The following is a 16,779-nucleotide window of genomic DNA, read 5'->3' as shown; positions in this document are numbered from 1 at the left end:
TCAGCCGTTTGCTCCGGCGATGGTGGGTTCGGCGCGGACGGAGCAGCCGCCTCCGAAACCTTCTTCTTCGGTGGCATGTTGATGAAGATGATGAAGATCTAGCTCGCGAGAACGCCGGATCTGGTTCACACAACTTCGACGCCCCCTACCTGGCGCGCCAAAGATGCCGGGGTACTGATCCACGGGCACCTATGGGACCGGCGGGCCGGGTCCCTTTCGGTTCGGCGGGGGCGGAGATCGTGCAAAGAGCAAATCGAGGCGATACACGCGAGCGATTTACCCAGGTTCGGGCCGCACGGATGCGTAAAACCCTACTCCTGCTTTGTGGTTTGTATTGATTTCTTGCTCGGGAGCGCGGAGTGCTACAGTACACACCAGCAGCTAACGAGACCGAGCGTGAGTGTTTTTGCAAACCCCCCTCTACGTTGCACACGGGCCTCCTTTTATATGCTCATGGGGTCACCGACAGGTGGCAACGGAGGCAAAGGGTAAAAATGGAAAGGTGCTGCGGTAGGTACAGCTACGTGCTACAGTGTATCATACCTAACCCTGACGGCAGGGGACAAGGGCCTTAAATGCCTGTCTGTGTCGCCTAAACAGTGCAAAAAAGGACCGTCAGGGGTGCCACCGCTCGCCACAATGGCAAACTTGTCAGCGCCGCTTGCCACCGCGCACCGCAATCTGCACAGCCTTCCGCCACGTACGCCTGGAGGGGTCCTAGAGCGACACATTGGTGGATGTGCTAGAGCGCGGGCACAGTGGTGTCTTGCCGTGGCAGGCGCCTTGCCGCGGCAGGCGCCTTGCCGCGGTTGTTTTCTTGTCGCGCCCGGGAGCTTGTCGCTCTCCGGGCCTTGCCGGGACGTGCGACGTGTCAGGGCAAGTTCCTTGAGATGCCTTGGTTGACCTTCCCGGCAAGCTCCTCTTGCCGGGGTCTTGAGGTGCCTTGGTTGGCCTTCCCGGCAAGCTCCTCTTGCTGGGGTCTTGTCTCTTTGACTTGGATACTTTGTTCTTGAATGGCTCCAAAGGAACCACGGAGGACCTTGGCGGTCACCCGGCAAGCCTTGCCGCGGGATGCTGCGACTGCCCGTGCACAAGTTCGGGATACTAGGGTACCCCTACTCTAGTACACCGACAGAAAAACTTCAACTGCACTGTTCGAAACAAAACTCTTGCCTTCAGTGTCACAGTCTTCATGCTGTTGTTCTTCAGACCTCACCAAAACATTTTCTTGGACAGATTGCGACGAATCCATCACAACCTCACTGGACTTCCCTTCTGCAGCAACATCAGCATTCTCTGGATTTACAACAGTCTAGTCAACCGCAACGTCCTTAGATACTGCAGCTACATGAGGCTCCACTCTCGATACTTCAGGAACATCGTTGGCCGCCAGACAAACAGGGGAAGCAACAACACTAACAGCAGGGACGACATTCTCCAGCGGCTTTTCAATGCCAAAATCAGAATCTTCATGCCGACTGGGGGGAAGAGCATCATGGGATTCTTGAGCTACAGAAGGGTTTGCACAGTCGACAGCTACCGATGCAGAAGCACCAACACTACCACCACCATCAACAGCACAACCGCCCTGATTCAGATCAACGTTGAGCAAAGGGGCAGCCCAACACACGATTCAATCTCCCTGTTGGCGCAGCCCTACCCCTCTTCCTCCTCGTCTCTCGTAGTGCTTGGCGAAGCCCTGCTGGAGTCCCGCGCTCCTCCACCACCACCACGCCGTCGTGCTGCTGCTGGATGGAGTCTTTCCCAACCTCTCCTTCTCCCCTTGCTGGATCAAGGCGTAGGAGACGTCACCGGGCTGTACATGTGTTGAACACGGAGGTGCCGTCCGTTCGGCACTAGCATCATCGGTGATTTGGATCATGACGAGTACGACTCCATCAACCCCGTTCATTTGAACGCTTCCGCTTAGCGATCTACAAGGGTATGTAGATGCACTCTCCTTCCCCTCATTGCTAGATTACTCCATAGATTGATCTTGGTGATGCGTAGAAAATTTTGAATTTCTGCTACGTTCCCCAACAGTGGCATCATGAGCTAGGTCTATGCGTAGTTCCTATGCACGAGTAGAACACAAGTTGTTGTGGGCGTCGATTTTGTCAATTTGCTTGCCGTTACTAGTCTTATCTTGATTCCGCAGCATCGTGGGATGAAGCGGCCCGGACCGACCTTACACGTACGCTTACGTGAGACTGGTTCCACCGACTGACATGCACTAGTTGCATAAGGTGGCTAGCGTGTGTCTGTCTCTCCCACTTTAGTCGGATCGGATTCGATGAAAAGGGTCCTTATGAAGGATAAATAGAAATTGGCATATCACGTTGTGGTTTTGGCGTAGGTAAGAAACATTCTTGCTAGAAACCTATAGCGGCCACGTAAAAACTTGCAAGAACAATTAGAGGACGTCTAACTCGTTTTTGCAGCATATGCCTTGTGATGTGATATGGACAAAAGGATGTGATGAATGATATATGTGATGTATGAGATTGATCATGTTCTTGTAATAGGAATCATGACTTGCATGTCGATGAGTATGACAACCGGCAGGAGCCATAGGAGTTGTCTTAATTTATTTATGACCTGCGTGTCAACTTAAACGTCATGTAATTACTTTACTTTATTGCTAAAGCGTTAGCCATAGTAGTAGAAGTAATAGATGACGAGACAACTTCAAGAAGACAGGATGATGGAGATCATGATGATGGAGATCATGGTGTCATGCCGGTGACAATGATGATCATGGAGCCCCGAAGATGGAGATCAAAAGGAGCAAAATGATATTGGCCATATCATGTCACTATTTGATTGCATGTGATGTTTATCATGTTTTACATCTTATTTGCTTAGAACGATGGTAGCTTAAATAAGATGATCCCTCACTAAAATTTCAAGAAAAGTGTTCCCCCTAACTGTGCACCGTTGTGAAGGTTCGTTGTTTCGAAGCACCACGTGATGATCGGGTGTGATAGATTCTAACGTTCGAATACAACGGGTGGAAGCCAGATTTACACATGCAATACACTTAGGTTGACTTGATGAGCCTAGCATGTACAGACATGGCCTCGGAACACGGAAGACCGAAAGGTCGAGCATGAGTCGTATAGAAGATACGATCAACATGAAGATGTTCACCGATGTTGACTAGTCCGTCTCACGTGATGATTGGACACGGCCTAGTTGACTCGGATCATGTTTCACTTAGATGACTAGAGGGATGTCTATCTGAGTGGGAGTTCATTAGATGAACTCAATTATCATGAACATAGTCTGAATTGTCTTCGCAAAAATGTTGTAGATAAATAGCTCACGTTGTAGCTCCCTATTTCAATACGTTCCTAGAGAAAGATTAAGTTGAAAGCTATTGTAAGCAATGATGCGGACTAGGTCCGTAGTCCGACGAGTGTCCTCACTGCTACATAGAAGGCTTATGTCTTTGATGCACCGCTTGATGTGCAAACCCCTACAACGTCGTCTGTGGATGTTGTGAACACCTGACAGACACATCCTGATGACTACTTGATAGTTTAGTGCACCATACTTTACGGCTTAGAATCGGGATTCCAATGACGTTTTGAACGCCATAGAACATATAAGATGTTCCAAGAGCTGAAATTGGGATTTCAGGCTCATGCCCGTGTTGAGAGGTGTGAGACCTCTGACAAGTTCTTTTGCCAACAAGATGGAGGAGAATAGCTCAGCTAGTGAGCATGTGCTCAGAATGTCTGGGTGCTACAATCACTTAAATCAAGTGGGAGTTAAACTTCCAGATAAGATAGTGAATGACAGAGTTCTCTAGACACTATCACTAAGCTACTAGATCTTCGTGATGAACTATGACATGCAAGGGATGGAGTTGATCCCGGAGCTGTTCGCGATGCTTAAGACCACAAAAGGTAGAAATCAAGCAGGAGCATCAAGTGTTGATGGTTTAACAAGACCACTGGTATCAAGAAGGGCAAGGGCTAGAAGGGAAACTTCATATGGATGGCAAACCAGTTGTCGCTCAAGTGAAGGAACCCGAGGTTGAACCCAAACCCGAGACTAAGTGCTTCCATTGTAAGGGGAACGGTCACTGGTAGCGGAATTACCCCAAATGCATGGTAGATAAGAAGGCTGGAAACTTCAACAAAGTATATACGTGTTATTAATGTGTACCTCACTAGTACTCCTGGTAGCACCTGGGTATTGGATACCGGTTCAGTTACTATTATTGGTGACTTGAAGCAAAAGCTACGACTAAACGGAGACTGGCTGAGGGCGAGGTGACGATATGTGTTGGAAATGTTTCCAAAGTTGATGAGATCACCATCGCATGCTCCATCTGCCTTCGGGATTAGTATTGAACCTAGATAAATGTTATCAGGTGTCTACGTTGAGCATGAATATGATTTGATCATGTTCATTGCAATACGGTCATTCATTTAAGTTAGAGAATAATGGTTATTCTGTTTACATGAATGATACCTTTTGTGGTCATGCACCCTATGTGAATGGTTCATTGAATCTCGGTCGTGGTGATACACATGTTCATGCCAAAAGATGTAGAGTTAATAATGATAGTACCACTTTCTCGTGGCACTGCCGCTTAGGTCATATTGGCGTAAGATGCATGAAGAAACTCCATGTCGATGGATGTTTGGAGTCACTTGATTTTGAATTGCTTGACACATGCGAGCCATGCCTCATGGGCAGATGACTAAGACCCCGTTTTCAGGTACAATGAAACGGGCAAGTGACTTATTGGAAATCATGCATACCGATGCGTGTGATCCAATGAGAATTGAAGCGTGCGGTGGATATCGCTATTTTCTCATCTTCACTAACGATTTGAGTAGATATAGGTATATTTACTTAATGAAGCACAAGTCTGAAACGTTTGAAAAGTTCAAGCGATTTCAGAGTGAAGTTAAGAATCATCATAACAAAAAGATCATGTTCCTACGATCTGATCAAAAGGGGATTTTCTGAGTTATGAGTTTGGCAATCACTTAAGACATTGTGGAATTGTTTCACAGTTGAAGCCACCTGGAACACCACAAGGTAATGGTGTGTCCGGACGTCGTAATCGAACCCTATGAGATATGGTGCGATCTATAATGTCTCTTACCAATCTACCGTTTTCATTTTGAGGTTATGCGTTAGAGACAGCTGCATTCACTTTAGATAGGACACCATATAAGTCCGTTGAGACGACGTCATATGAACATTGGTTTGGCAAGAAACCAAAGTTGTCGTTTCTTAATGTTTGGGGCTGCGATGCTTAAGGCTTCAGCCAGAGAAGCTCGAACCCAAAGCGGACAAACACATCTTCATAGGATACCCAAGGTGACATAGGGTATACCTTCTATCTCAGATCCGAGGGCAAATTGTTTGTCGCTAAGAACGGGTCCTTTCTCGAGAAGGAGTTTCTCTCGAAAGAATTGAGTGGGAGGAAGATAGAACTTGATGAGGTTGTCGAACCTTTACTTCAACCAGAGAGTGACACAACACAGAAAGATGTTTTCTGTGGCGCCTACGTCTATTGAATAGGAAGTTAATGATAATGATCATGAAGCTTCGGATCAAGTTGCTATCGAACCTCGTAGGTCGACAAGGACGTGTACTACTCCTAAGTGGTACAGTAATCCTGTCTTATATATCATGTTGTTAGACAACAACGAACCTACGAGCTATGGAGAAGCGATGGTGGGCCCGTATTCTGACAAATGGTTAGAAGCCATGAAATCCGAGATAGGATCCATATATCAGAACAAAGTATGGACTTTGGTGGACTTGCCCGATGATCAGCGAGCCATTGAGATAAATGGATCTTTAAGAAGAAGACGGGCGTGGGCGGTAATGTTACCGTCTATGAAGCTCGACTTGTGGGAAAGAGTTTTTACACAAGTTCAAGGAGTTGACTACGATGATAATTTCTCACCCGTAGCGATGCTTAAGTCCGTCGGAATCATGTTAGCATTAGCTGTATTTTTCGATTATGAAATATTACAGATGGATGTCAAAACAAGTTTTCTTACCAGTTTTCATAAGAAAAGTTGTATGTGATACAATAAAAGGTTTTGACGATCCTAAGAATGCTAAAAGGTTTGCTAGCTCCAGCAATCCTTCTATGGACTAGAGCAGGCATCTCGGAATTGGAATATATGTTTTCATGGAGTGATCAACGCTTTTAGGTTTATACAATGTTTGCTAGAAACTTGTGTTTACAAGAAAGTGAGTGGGAGCACTACAACATTTCTGATAAGTATATGTGGATGACATATTGTAGATCCGAAATAATGTAGAATTTCTGGAAAGCATAAACGGTTGATTGAAGAGTGATTTTCAAAGGAAGACCTGGATAAAGCTGCTTACATATTGGGCATCAAGACCTATAGAGATAGATCAAAACGCCTGATGATACTTTCAAAGAACGCACACCTTGACATGTTTTTGAAGGAGTTCAAAATAGATCAGTCAAAGAAGGGGTTCTTACCTGAGTTGTAAGGTGTGAAGTTGAGTAAGACTCAAAGCTTGACCACGGCAGAAGAAAGAGGAAGGACGAAGGTCGTCCCCTATGCTTTTGTCATAGGCTCTATACGGTATGCCATGCTGAAGTACCGCACCTGATGTGTGCCTTGCCACATGTCTGGCAAGAGGGTACAAAGGTGATCTAGGAGTAGATCACCGGATAGCGGTCAAAAATTATCCTTAGAGGAATAAGGAAATGTTTCTCGGTTATGGAGGTGATAAAGAGTTCGACGTAAAGAGTTACATCGATGCAAGCTTAACACCTATCCGGATAGCTCTGAGTAGAGATACCGGATACGTATAATGGAGCAACAATTTGGAATAGCTCCAAGTGGAACGTGATAGCAGCATCTACGATATAAAGTTTTGCGAAATACATAGGGATCTGAATATGGCAAGACCCGTTGACTACAACCTCTCTCATAAGCATAACATGATCAAACCCAAAACTCTTTGAGTGTTTATCACATAGTGATGTGAAATAGATCATTGAGTCTAGTAGACTCTTGGATGTAGGTCACATGGCGATGTGACCTGTGAGTGTTAATCACATGGCGATGTGAACTAGATTATTGACTCTAGTGCAAGTGGGAGACTGTTGGAAATATGCCCTAGAGGCAATAATAAATTGGTTATTATTATATTTCCTTGTTCATGATAATCGTTTATTATCCATGCTATAATTGTATTGATAGGAAACTCAGATACATGTGTGGATACATAGACAACACCATGTCCCTAGTAAGCCTCTAGTTGACTAGCTCGTTGATCAATAGATGGTTACGGTTTCCTAACCATGGACATTGGATGTCGTTGATAATGGGATCACATCATTAGGAGAATGATGTGATGGACAAGACCCAATCCTAAGCCTAGCACAAAGATCGTGTAGTTTGTATGCTAAAGCTTTTCTAATGTCAAGTATCATTTCCTTAGACCATGAGATTATGCAACTCCCGGATACCGTAGGAGTGCTTTGGGGGTGCCAAACGTCACAACGTAACTGGGTGGCTATAAAGGTACACTACAGGTATCTCCGAAAGTGTCTGTTGGGTTGGCACGAATCGAGACTGGGATTTGTCACTCCGTGTAAACGGAGAGGTATCTTTGGGCCCACTCGGTAGGACATCATCATAATGTGCACAATGTGACCAAGGATTTGATCATGGGATGATGTGTTACGGAACGAGTAAAGAGACTTGCCAGAAACGAGATTGAACAAGGTATCGGGATACCGACGATCGAATCTCGGGCAAGTATCGTACCGCTGGACAAAGGGAATTGTATACGGGATTGATTGAATCCTTGACATCGTGGTTCATCCGATGAGATCATCGTGGAACATGTGGGAGCCAACATGGGTATCCAGATCCCGCTGTTGGTTATTTACCGGAGAGTTTTCTCGGCCATGTCTGCATGACTCCCGAACCCGTAGGGTCTACACACTTAAGGTTCGATGACGCTAGGGTTATAGGGAAAGTATGTACGCGGTTACCGAATGTTGTTTAGAGTCCCGGATGAGATCACGGACGTCACAAGGATTTCCGGAATGGTCCGGAGGTAAAGATTGATATATAGGAAGTATGGTTTTGGCCATCGGAAGTGTTCCAGGCATCACCGATAGTGTACCGGGACCACCGGAGGGGTTCGGGGGTCCACCGAGAGGGGCCACCAGCCCCGGAGGCGTACAAGGGCCAATAGTGGGAAGGTACCAGCCCCTATGTGGGCTGGGGCGCCTCCCACCAAGGCCCAAGGCGTCCTCAAGAGGAGAGGGGGCAAACCCTAGGCGCAGATGGGCCCTAAGGCCCACCCTAGGTGCGCCCCCTCTCTCTCCCCCTTGGCCGCCTCCCAGATGGGATCTGGGGGCTGCCGCCACCCCTAGGGAGGGAACCCTAGGTGGGGGCGCAGCCCCTCCCCTCCCCCTATATATACTTGAGCAAAGGGGCAGCCCAACACACGATTCAATCTCCCTGTTGGCGCAACCCTACCCCTCTTCATCCTCGTCTCTCGTAGTGCTTGGCGAAGCCCTACTGGAGTCCCGCGCTCCTCCACCACCACCACGTCGTCGTGCTACTGCTGGATGGAGTCTTCCCCAACCTCTCCCTCTCCCCTTGCTGGATCAAGGCGTAGGAGACGTCACCAGGCTGTACGTGTGTTGAACACGGAGGTGCCGTCCGTTCGGCACTAGGATCATCGGTGATTTGGATCACGACGAGTACGACTCCATCAACCCCGTTCACTTGAACGCTTTCGCTTAGCGATCTACAAGGGTATGTAGATGCACTCTCCTTCCCCTCATTGCTAGATTACTCCATAGATTGATCTTGGTGATGCGTAGGAAATTTTGAATTTCTGCTACGTTCCCCAACAACCAGAAGACTCCACTCCAGCCTATCACAAAAAAACATATAAAAGTGAGGAGCAGTCCACATAGTGCGCAAAAGAGGTTCAAAACCACAAAAAACCTAGAACATATATTATGAGCGCTGACACCAGCGTCCTGACGGTTCATTTCATCCAAAATATGCCTAGCATCCTTCTCATACCGACCGCATTTTTTCTCTTGTGCATGTCTCAATTGAGCATACGAAGACCGAACATTCGTCACTGCAATCTTCAGGCTTTCAATCACGCCACAATCAAAATTGTGATCAGCAACAATATCTTCATCTCGTGGGCCATGGCCAACAGGGAAAAAACCAGCAACTGTCCTCAACCTGTCACCGGAGGTTGGCAAATCTTCAGTCAACTTCAAAACCTTCAGAAGAAGCTCATCAATCTCCTCGTGTTTTTTGCTGCCAACAAATGTCTGTTTAGAAGAGCTTCTATTATCAAACATCTGTCGAGCCATGAAACCACGAGTAGGCGGCACCTCATCATCACAGGCAGGAAGCTGGCTACATATAGGCTCATAAAACCTAGCATGAGTGCTAGGTCCCGCATCAGAGTTGCCGCGTACAACTGCAATAGGACAGTTGTACACAATATCACCTGACGCCTTCCACTTCAAAAAAAAGACAAGAGGCAAAGAGAAGTACACATGTTAGTATTATAAAAGTTTAGATTTATAATGGCTGCACCTTTAAAAAACTGATATTCAAAACTCAGATGCACTAACCGACAGCTTCCCAAATTTGTAAGTTTCCAAGTAAATCTTTCCCTTCACAAGCACATCCTCATTGTATAACTTCATCAGGTCCTTGGTCGTCAGGTATGACGCACGTGGCGTCAACGTGTGCATGACTGAAAATTTGCGAAGCTTCAAGCAGTCAAGATACATAATCAGGGGGACAATGGCATAACCCTCTGCATAATTATGATTGCTGCCTTCTGTTTGCCACCTCACCACAGCTGCCTGCAACTCATCAATAATAAGCTGGCAAAAGTCCATCTGAGCCATAGCCACATAATCCATGTTCTCTACCATTGCAGAAACTCTACCCAAACAAACTACAGGCCCGGGACACAGCAAATTCTGGTAGAGTATCAGGAAGAACACCTTCACAGCAAGGTCAACATCCACATGATCATCTTCCTCCACCAACACCTTCAACTTCTCAAGCAAGTCCTTGACACCTATACTTTCTGAACGGTCAAAGCCAAGCTCATCCTTGAGGGCACTCAACGAGTCATCATGGCCGCTGGCAGCAGGCATGGGTGAAGTGTGACGTCCCATGGGTAAATTAAAAAATGTGATGAACTACATCACGATTGATTCTAAGAACCCTGCCATTCCCAAAGTCCATTACCATGGTGGCAGGGTCAATCACTCCCATCAGATAGCACATAAGAATGCGCGACACATTTTTCTTTACTTTCAGTTCAAAGACAACACCAAATCTAGCATTCCGAACACGACTACAGTGTGCCTCTTTCAACAAGGCAGCAGCCTTGCAAACAGTGGGAAGCGACAAACGTACGGTCTTGTTAAATCGAGAATCATCTCCCTCAGCATCATCTTCAGCTGCATTGCTCTTACTAGACTTATTCCTCTGTGTAAAGGGAAATGCAATCCACATTAGAAGACTAGCCATAAAAAAGAGACAGAGAAAACACAAATAGAATAACAAATGAAGGAAAGAAAGGAAGTCCACTTCAACAAACCTTTGGAACAACATACACCTCCTCACCAGAGTCACCACAAACATCTTCATTGACATCATCACGGGCATGCTTGGGTAGACTCTTAGATGAACCACAGTCTTTGCGTCTACCAATACGAACATCCCTCACAAAATTAGAAAGCACAAAGTCGACAATATCAGAGTTGGGACCTTCAGTGACATGTAGTCGCTTGCACTGAGGATCATCCTTTCCACCAGCTTCATCAGTTTTCTTGCCAAGATTCTTGTTCATGCCAGCAACACATGGACTCCGCCGAGGTGTACCACCTTCCTCAGCAACAGTACTCAGCCTCTTCTTTTGCAAAGAAGGCTTCTTCACCTTGGCAAATTTGGCACCCTTGGCACCATCTGCAGCTCTTCTCTGCTTCTCCTTCTCTGCAAACTCTTTTGAGTCACTTTCAAACCTCAACTTCTTCTTGCTTTGCTTCAACTCATATTGACGAAGCTATTCCGAGACCATCCAATCATGTGTAACTTCCTTTGTACCATCAATAGACCGTGACTTTGTCTCAGACAAAACGGGACGTCTCTGGTCAAAGCTCACACCAACATTACCCTATGCAAAATAATGGTCAATCAATTGAGTAACCTCCTCAAACCCAGACGCCCCAGCATGGAAAACAGACACTGCGTCAAAAAGAAGGTTGACTATGGTCGTTAAAAAGTGCACAAAAAGAACAAATGCAGTACACTTAGACATATAAAATGCAGTGCTCCAACCAAAAGCTAAAAACAAAAAATTAATGCATTGCACAAAAAACTTGAATAAAACAACAATGCAGTTCACATATACAAAACAAATACAGTGTTGCATACACTAACTTCATGTTTCTTCCCAACAAAAGAATGCCAGACTAGATACAACAAGGCAACACCAATTGGTACAACATCGAAGTAACCAGCATACACAAAAATAAACAAATCAATCACATACCAGAAGAAGGGGCCACACTTATGGGAGAAGTTTCAATCGGCGAATTCAATTGATGTCCTCCCTCCACACCATGATCCTTACCACCAGGACAACAAGAGCCAATTGGTGTATCATTATGAGAACCACAATCACCTACTTGATTCAAAAAGAACCAGAAACAGAAATTACAAAACATCACGTGACAAAAATAATACAAACGAACGCTGACAACTAACAGAGCATAAACCAAAAATGCAGGATGATTAAGGAAACTAGATAAACATCAAACAAAAATAAACAAAAGCCTAAAATAAGCACTCCACATACCCTGAACTCATCCTCCCACTCTGCTCAGCGAAGACATGGCGTTTGCCTGCAGCACAACGACGAAGTAACAGATATAAGCAACAAAATCGGCAAAAAATCTCACGAAACCCTAGATCCACCTTGCTACACACAAGTATCGACTCCAAAATCGAGATAAATTCGGCTGCCTGCGGAAAAATTACACAAGCAAAAACAGCAACAACAACTACGAGAATAACAAAAACAAGACGAGGGGACGATCCAGACCAGGAACAAGCGGAACGTACCATAAAAAATATGAGGCACCGTCGGCGGCAACGACGGCGGGGAGGGGAGAGGGTGTGGCAACGGAAACGGACACGAAAGGGCTGCGGGAGCGCAGCGGCAAGGGCTCGCGGACCGGACGACGACGCGGAATGCAGGAATAAGAATCTCTTGAGGGCGGCGGTTCCTCGGGCGATGGTGGTTGCTGCAGGCGACGACGGTTTTGCTCGAGGGAGGAACTGCAAGAGAAGAGAGGGGATTGTTCTCGGTCTCTCTCCCTGTAAGTGGTGGGATCCCCTAGAACGAACACGTAGGAGGCCCGCGTGTGGCAAAAAGCAACATAAAATGGGCCGGCCCATAAACGGCCCGGCTAAAATAAGAAAGACCACATCAAAACGTACATGATGGAGTTCTCTATGAAGAACAATGAAGTTCAATGGGTAAAACAAAAATAAAATAAGTGCAGTTCATAAAAAAAGTTAAAATGAAAAACAACACGCATGTTAAGAAAACGCATCCGAAAAGAAAAACTCTACATTCAAATAAGTGTCACACAAAAAAATGGGGGGGGGGCAACCCCCTACCCCTCCCATACCAGGAAATGTAGTAAGTATAGGCAAAAAACAGATGCAGTACGCAGCACTAGAAAAATGCAGTGCATTTCGTTACATGAAGAAGTACGGTTTAGCAATCCAGTTCCGGATTATCTACATTGTGAATAAATACATGGTATAGAACACAACGAAAAAGTCGTAAAAATTGTGGAATACATTGTACTCTATTGCACACGATGAAGTATGCACCTATAGACAACATGCAGTTCTTCGTTGCACACGATGCAGTGCGGTACTCTAACCAATGCAGTTTCGTTATCACGCAGGATACATAAAAAATGTCACAAAATGCCCGTTCGCACAGAAAGTGGTGGTAAAAAAAATCTAAGGATAAAAAAACACCACGTTCGCATACAACCACCCAATCGGAGCGGTTCCATCGCCACAAGCCCACGATCATAGACGCAACACCAACCCACGATCTGCACAAACCGCATCGTCGCCGAGATCGTGCAGTTCATCCGATGAGGCCATCCCACACCGCGCCCTCCCCTTAAATTCAGAGCCCTGCCATAGGCCTTCTCATCCACAACAACAAGTATCCATTGCGCTGCCACCAAATCGCTCTATCACATCCATCTCCATGCAAAACACCAAGCCCCACTACCAGCGATGGTGTTCGCCGACGAGTACAAGGACGTGGAGGCCCACGGCAACATCAAGTTGCACGTCATCCACACCAACGACGAGAAGCAGGTGGCGATCACCCTCGTGCAGTACGAGCGCCACAAGATCGTCGACATTGATCTCGAGTACAACAACGAGCCTGAAGCGACGCAGAAACCCACCCTCTGCCAACTCCCCATCGGCAAGAAACACCCGGTGCTGCTCTTCCAACTGAGCGCCGCTGAAAGGTGCACCATCTTCGACAACTTCCTCGCCGACCCCAGGTACACCTTTGCATGCTTCTCCATCGACGGCGACAAAACCAGGCTAGAGCGCGTCAATCTGGAGGTCGCCAACTTCGTCGACATCCAGAAAGAGTGGAGGGTGCCCGAGGCAACCAAGGAGTTGGACTCCCTTGGAGACGTCTCCGGCATGCTCATCGACGACTACTACAACAACATGAAGAAGAAGATCACCAACGACGAGCACAAGCGCTGGGCCACCCTGCCTCTGTTCATGAGGCACATCGAGTACGCGGCAAAGGACGCGTATGCAGCGTACGAGATATGGAACCGCATCACCCTCACCCAGGACGGGCTTCACCGTGCAAAGCTTGAGGAGGAGCCCCCCAAGAAGCGCGCCAGGAGCAGCTGGGGATGGGGAGACGCTAACTGGTGAAGAAGAAGATGGTGCTGGCCAAAGAGCCAACAATGCCAGCGTCGTTTTAGAATTATCATCAAATTTGCTTTATGTTGTTTGCTTATGTATCGTTAGTTTGCTTGTGATCATTTGCTTTTGCTGAACTTAGTTTGCTTGCCATGCAGAATAGCTTGTAATGATGTGAACTTTGATTATGTTTTCTGTGATAATTTGTTTTCTGTTGTTTGCTCATGTATCATTAGATTCGAGCAGTCTACAAAATATGAAGCATGCAGTGCAAGTTGTGTACCAATGCAGTACAGACTCTGTTCAAATGAAATTTACACATACCCAGCAAAGCAGTGCACACCCCTAAATTTGGAAAAACTAATAGATAAGAAAAAACACAAAAAGAAAAATGCGATATGTATATGTAGTGCGGAAATATATGAACATGCAGTACAGAAACGTAATCAATGCAGTACGGGTTATGTTTACTAAGCAGTGCACTCCCCTACATTGAAAAAAGATTACATAATAGCAAAAACACGAAAAAAATGAGAACTGTGCATGTAGTACGGACTGCGTGCACATGTAGTACAGAACCCTGATCAGTACAGTGCAAGGATAGTTTGCTAAGCAGTACACGCCCTAACACTTGAAAAAAAACATAGTGCGGAAATATATGAACGTGCAGTACAGGGACATAATCAATGCAGTACAAGTATGCTTACTAAGCAGTGCACTACACTACACTACAGGAATCAGCTATTTTGCCGTCTGCCACGGCAGACGGCAAAGGCATGAACGGCGGACGGCAAAGGCCTTTGCCGTCAGCCGCGGACGGCAAAAGGCTCCGGCAAAGTAGGCTACGGTAAACAGCTACTTTCCCGTCTGCTTCCTGGCGGCTGACGGCAAAGTCCCTTTGTCGTCTGCGGCGGACGGCAAAGAGAGCGGACGGCAATAATTGCGCTGTCAGTCCGTTAAGTGGCTAACGGCAGGCCTTTGCCGTCCGCCGCTGACGGCAAAATTTCTAGTGTCTTTGTCGTCCGCCGTATGATGTCATCTACACGTCACTACATGGCAGGTTCTTTGCCATCTGCCACTGATGGCAAAGTGCAGGTTCTTTGCCGTCTGCCACTGATGGCAAAGTCGTTGCCGTCTGTCACTGTAGGCAAACTGACCAAATGGGTCAGCTCCCAGGAAGCACAGCTGGATGCCACGTGTCTTCTTTGCCGTCCGCGGCAGACGACAAAGAGCCCGTTGCCGTCGGTGGCAGACGGCAAAGAGCCTGCATATTGGCTCTTTTATCTGTTTTTTATTAAATCCAACAATTTTCATCACAAATATATATGACATATATAGATATATTTCAAAAGGCCATTACAGAGCAAACATATAAGATATCCAACACATAACTTCATCATCCAACCATATATATTACATGCATAGTTCCATCATACATAACAAGTTCAACATAGAGGCATCCAACCTTATATATTACAATAGTTTCATCCAACGATACATGCATAGTTCAACGATACAAAAGAAACAGAGAAAGGGATAAGGAGCACTCCATCTATGCAAGCTTTCGTCAAGTGAATGAAATCTGCAAAATGAAAAATAAGAAAGTTAGAACAAGAAGAGTAGAACAAGAAGAAGACTAGAACAAGAAGAGTAGAACAAGAAGAAGACTAGAACAAGAAGAGTATGTCATTTATGAGCTAACTTACGTGAAATGGATCATATATGAGCTAACTAAGTTGAAATGGGTCGTTTATGAGCTAGCTAAGGTGAAATGGATCATTTATGAGCTAACTTAGTTGAAATGGGTCATTTATGAGCTAACTAAGGTCAAATGGATCGTTTTTGAGGTAACTAAGGTGAAATGGATCGTTTTTTAGCTAACTTAGGTGAAATGGATCATTTATGAGCTAACTTAGTTGAAATGGATCGTTTTTGAGCTAACTTAGGTGAAGTGGATCATTTATGAGCTAATTTAGTTGAAATGGATCTTTTTGAGCTAACTTAGGTGAAATGGATCATTTAAGAGCTAATTTAGGTGAAATGGATCGTTTTTTAGCTAACTTGGTGAGATGGATCGTTTATGAGCTAAATTAGTTGAAATGGATCGTTTATGAGATAACCTATGTAAGATGGGTCTTTTTGGAGTTAACCTAGGTGAAATGGGTCATTTTAAAGCTAACGTAGGTAAAATGGATCATTTAGGAGCTAATCTAGGTAAAATGGGTCATTTTTGAGCTAACTTGGATGAACTGGATCATTTATAAGCTAACCTAGGTAAAATGGGTCATTTTAGAGCTAACTTAGGTAAAATGGATCGTCTATGAGCTAACTAAGCTAATTATGCAATTTTTGACATAAGTAAGCTAAGTACAGATCGTTTTAGAGCTAACTTAGGTAAAATGGATGGTTTTGGAGGTCAGTAAGCTTATTAAGTCATTTTGGAGGAGAAGAAGCTAAGTCTAGGTCATTATGGTAAGCATTGGAGGAAATAAAGCTAAGTCTAGGTCTTTATGCATGTGTTAAGCAAAACACTAGATAAACTTAGCAAGATCCAGGAGGTGTAGGAGCGGGGTAGCTCATGTCGGTAGCTGGAGAAGGATCGTGTGATGCTTGTCTGGAGTTACGCTGCACCAAAGATCATTTCCAATGTCTTGTTAGCATGATGACACTCAAATGTTAAGACTAGCAAGTAATGTCCATTCAAATAAAACTCACCGTGGTCCCAGGAGCAATCACTGGCATCGGCGGAGCGGTCTGA

At 45.6% G+C, this 16,779-nt stretch overlaps 1 protein-coding gene across 1 annotated transcript; it reads left to right on the top strand.

Annotated features, from left to right (window-relative positions):
- Window positions 1-13,361: 13,361 nt before the first annotated feature.
- LOC147971786 (uncharacterized) lies at window positions 13,362-14,033 on the top strand. The gene has a single exon (XM_087524116.1). The coding sequence runs from the start codon at window positions 13,362-13,364 to the stop codon at window positions 14,031-14,033; it is 672 nt and encodes a 223-aa protein (XP_087380242.1).
- Window positions 14,034-16,779: the final 2,746 nt, after the last annotated feature.

The sequence above is a fragment of the Triticum urartu genome, chromosome 5A (genome assembly GCF_056163025.1).
Source record: "Triticum urartu cultivar PI428250 chromosome 5A, HENAU_Tu73, whole genome shotgun sequence".
NCBI classification, from domain to species: Eukaryota; Viridiplantae; Streptophyta; class Magnoliopsida; order Poales; family Poaceae; genus Triticum; species Triticum urartu.
Note: the sequence above shows the minus strand (reverse complement) of the source record. Positions and strands in the feature narration are given on the sequence as shown.

Bases quoted from the DNA above. Each gene is read 5' to 3' on its own strand.
- LOC147971786 (XM_087524116.1), top strand. From the start codon at position 13,362: ATGGTGTTCGCCGACGAGTACAAGGACGTGGAGGCCCACGGCAACATC.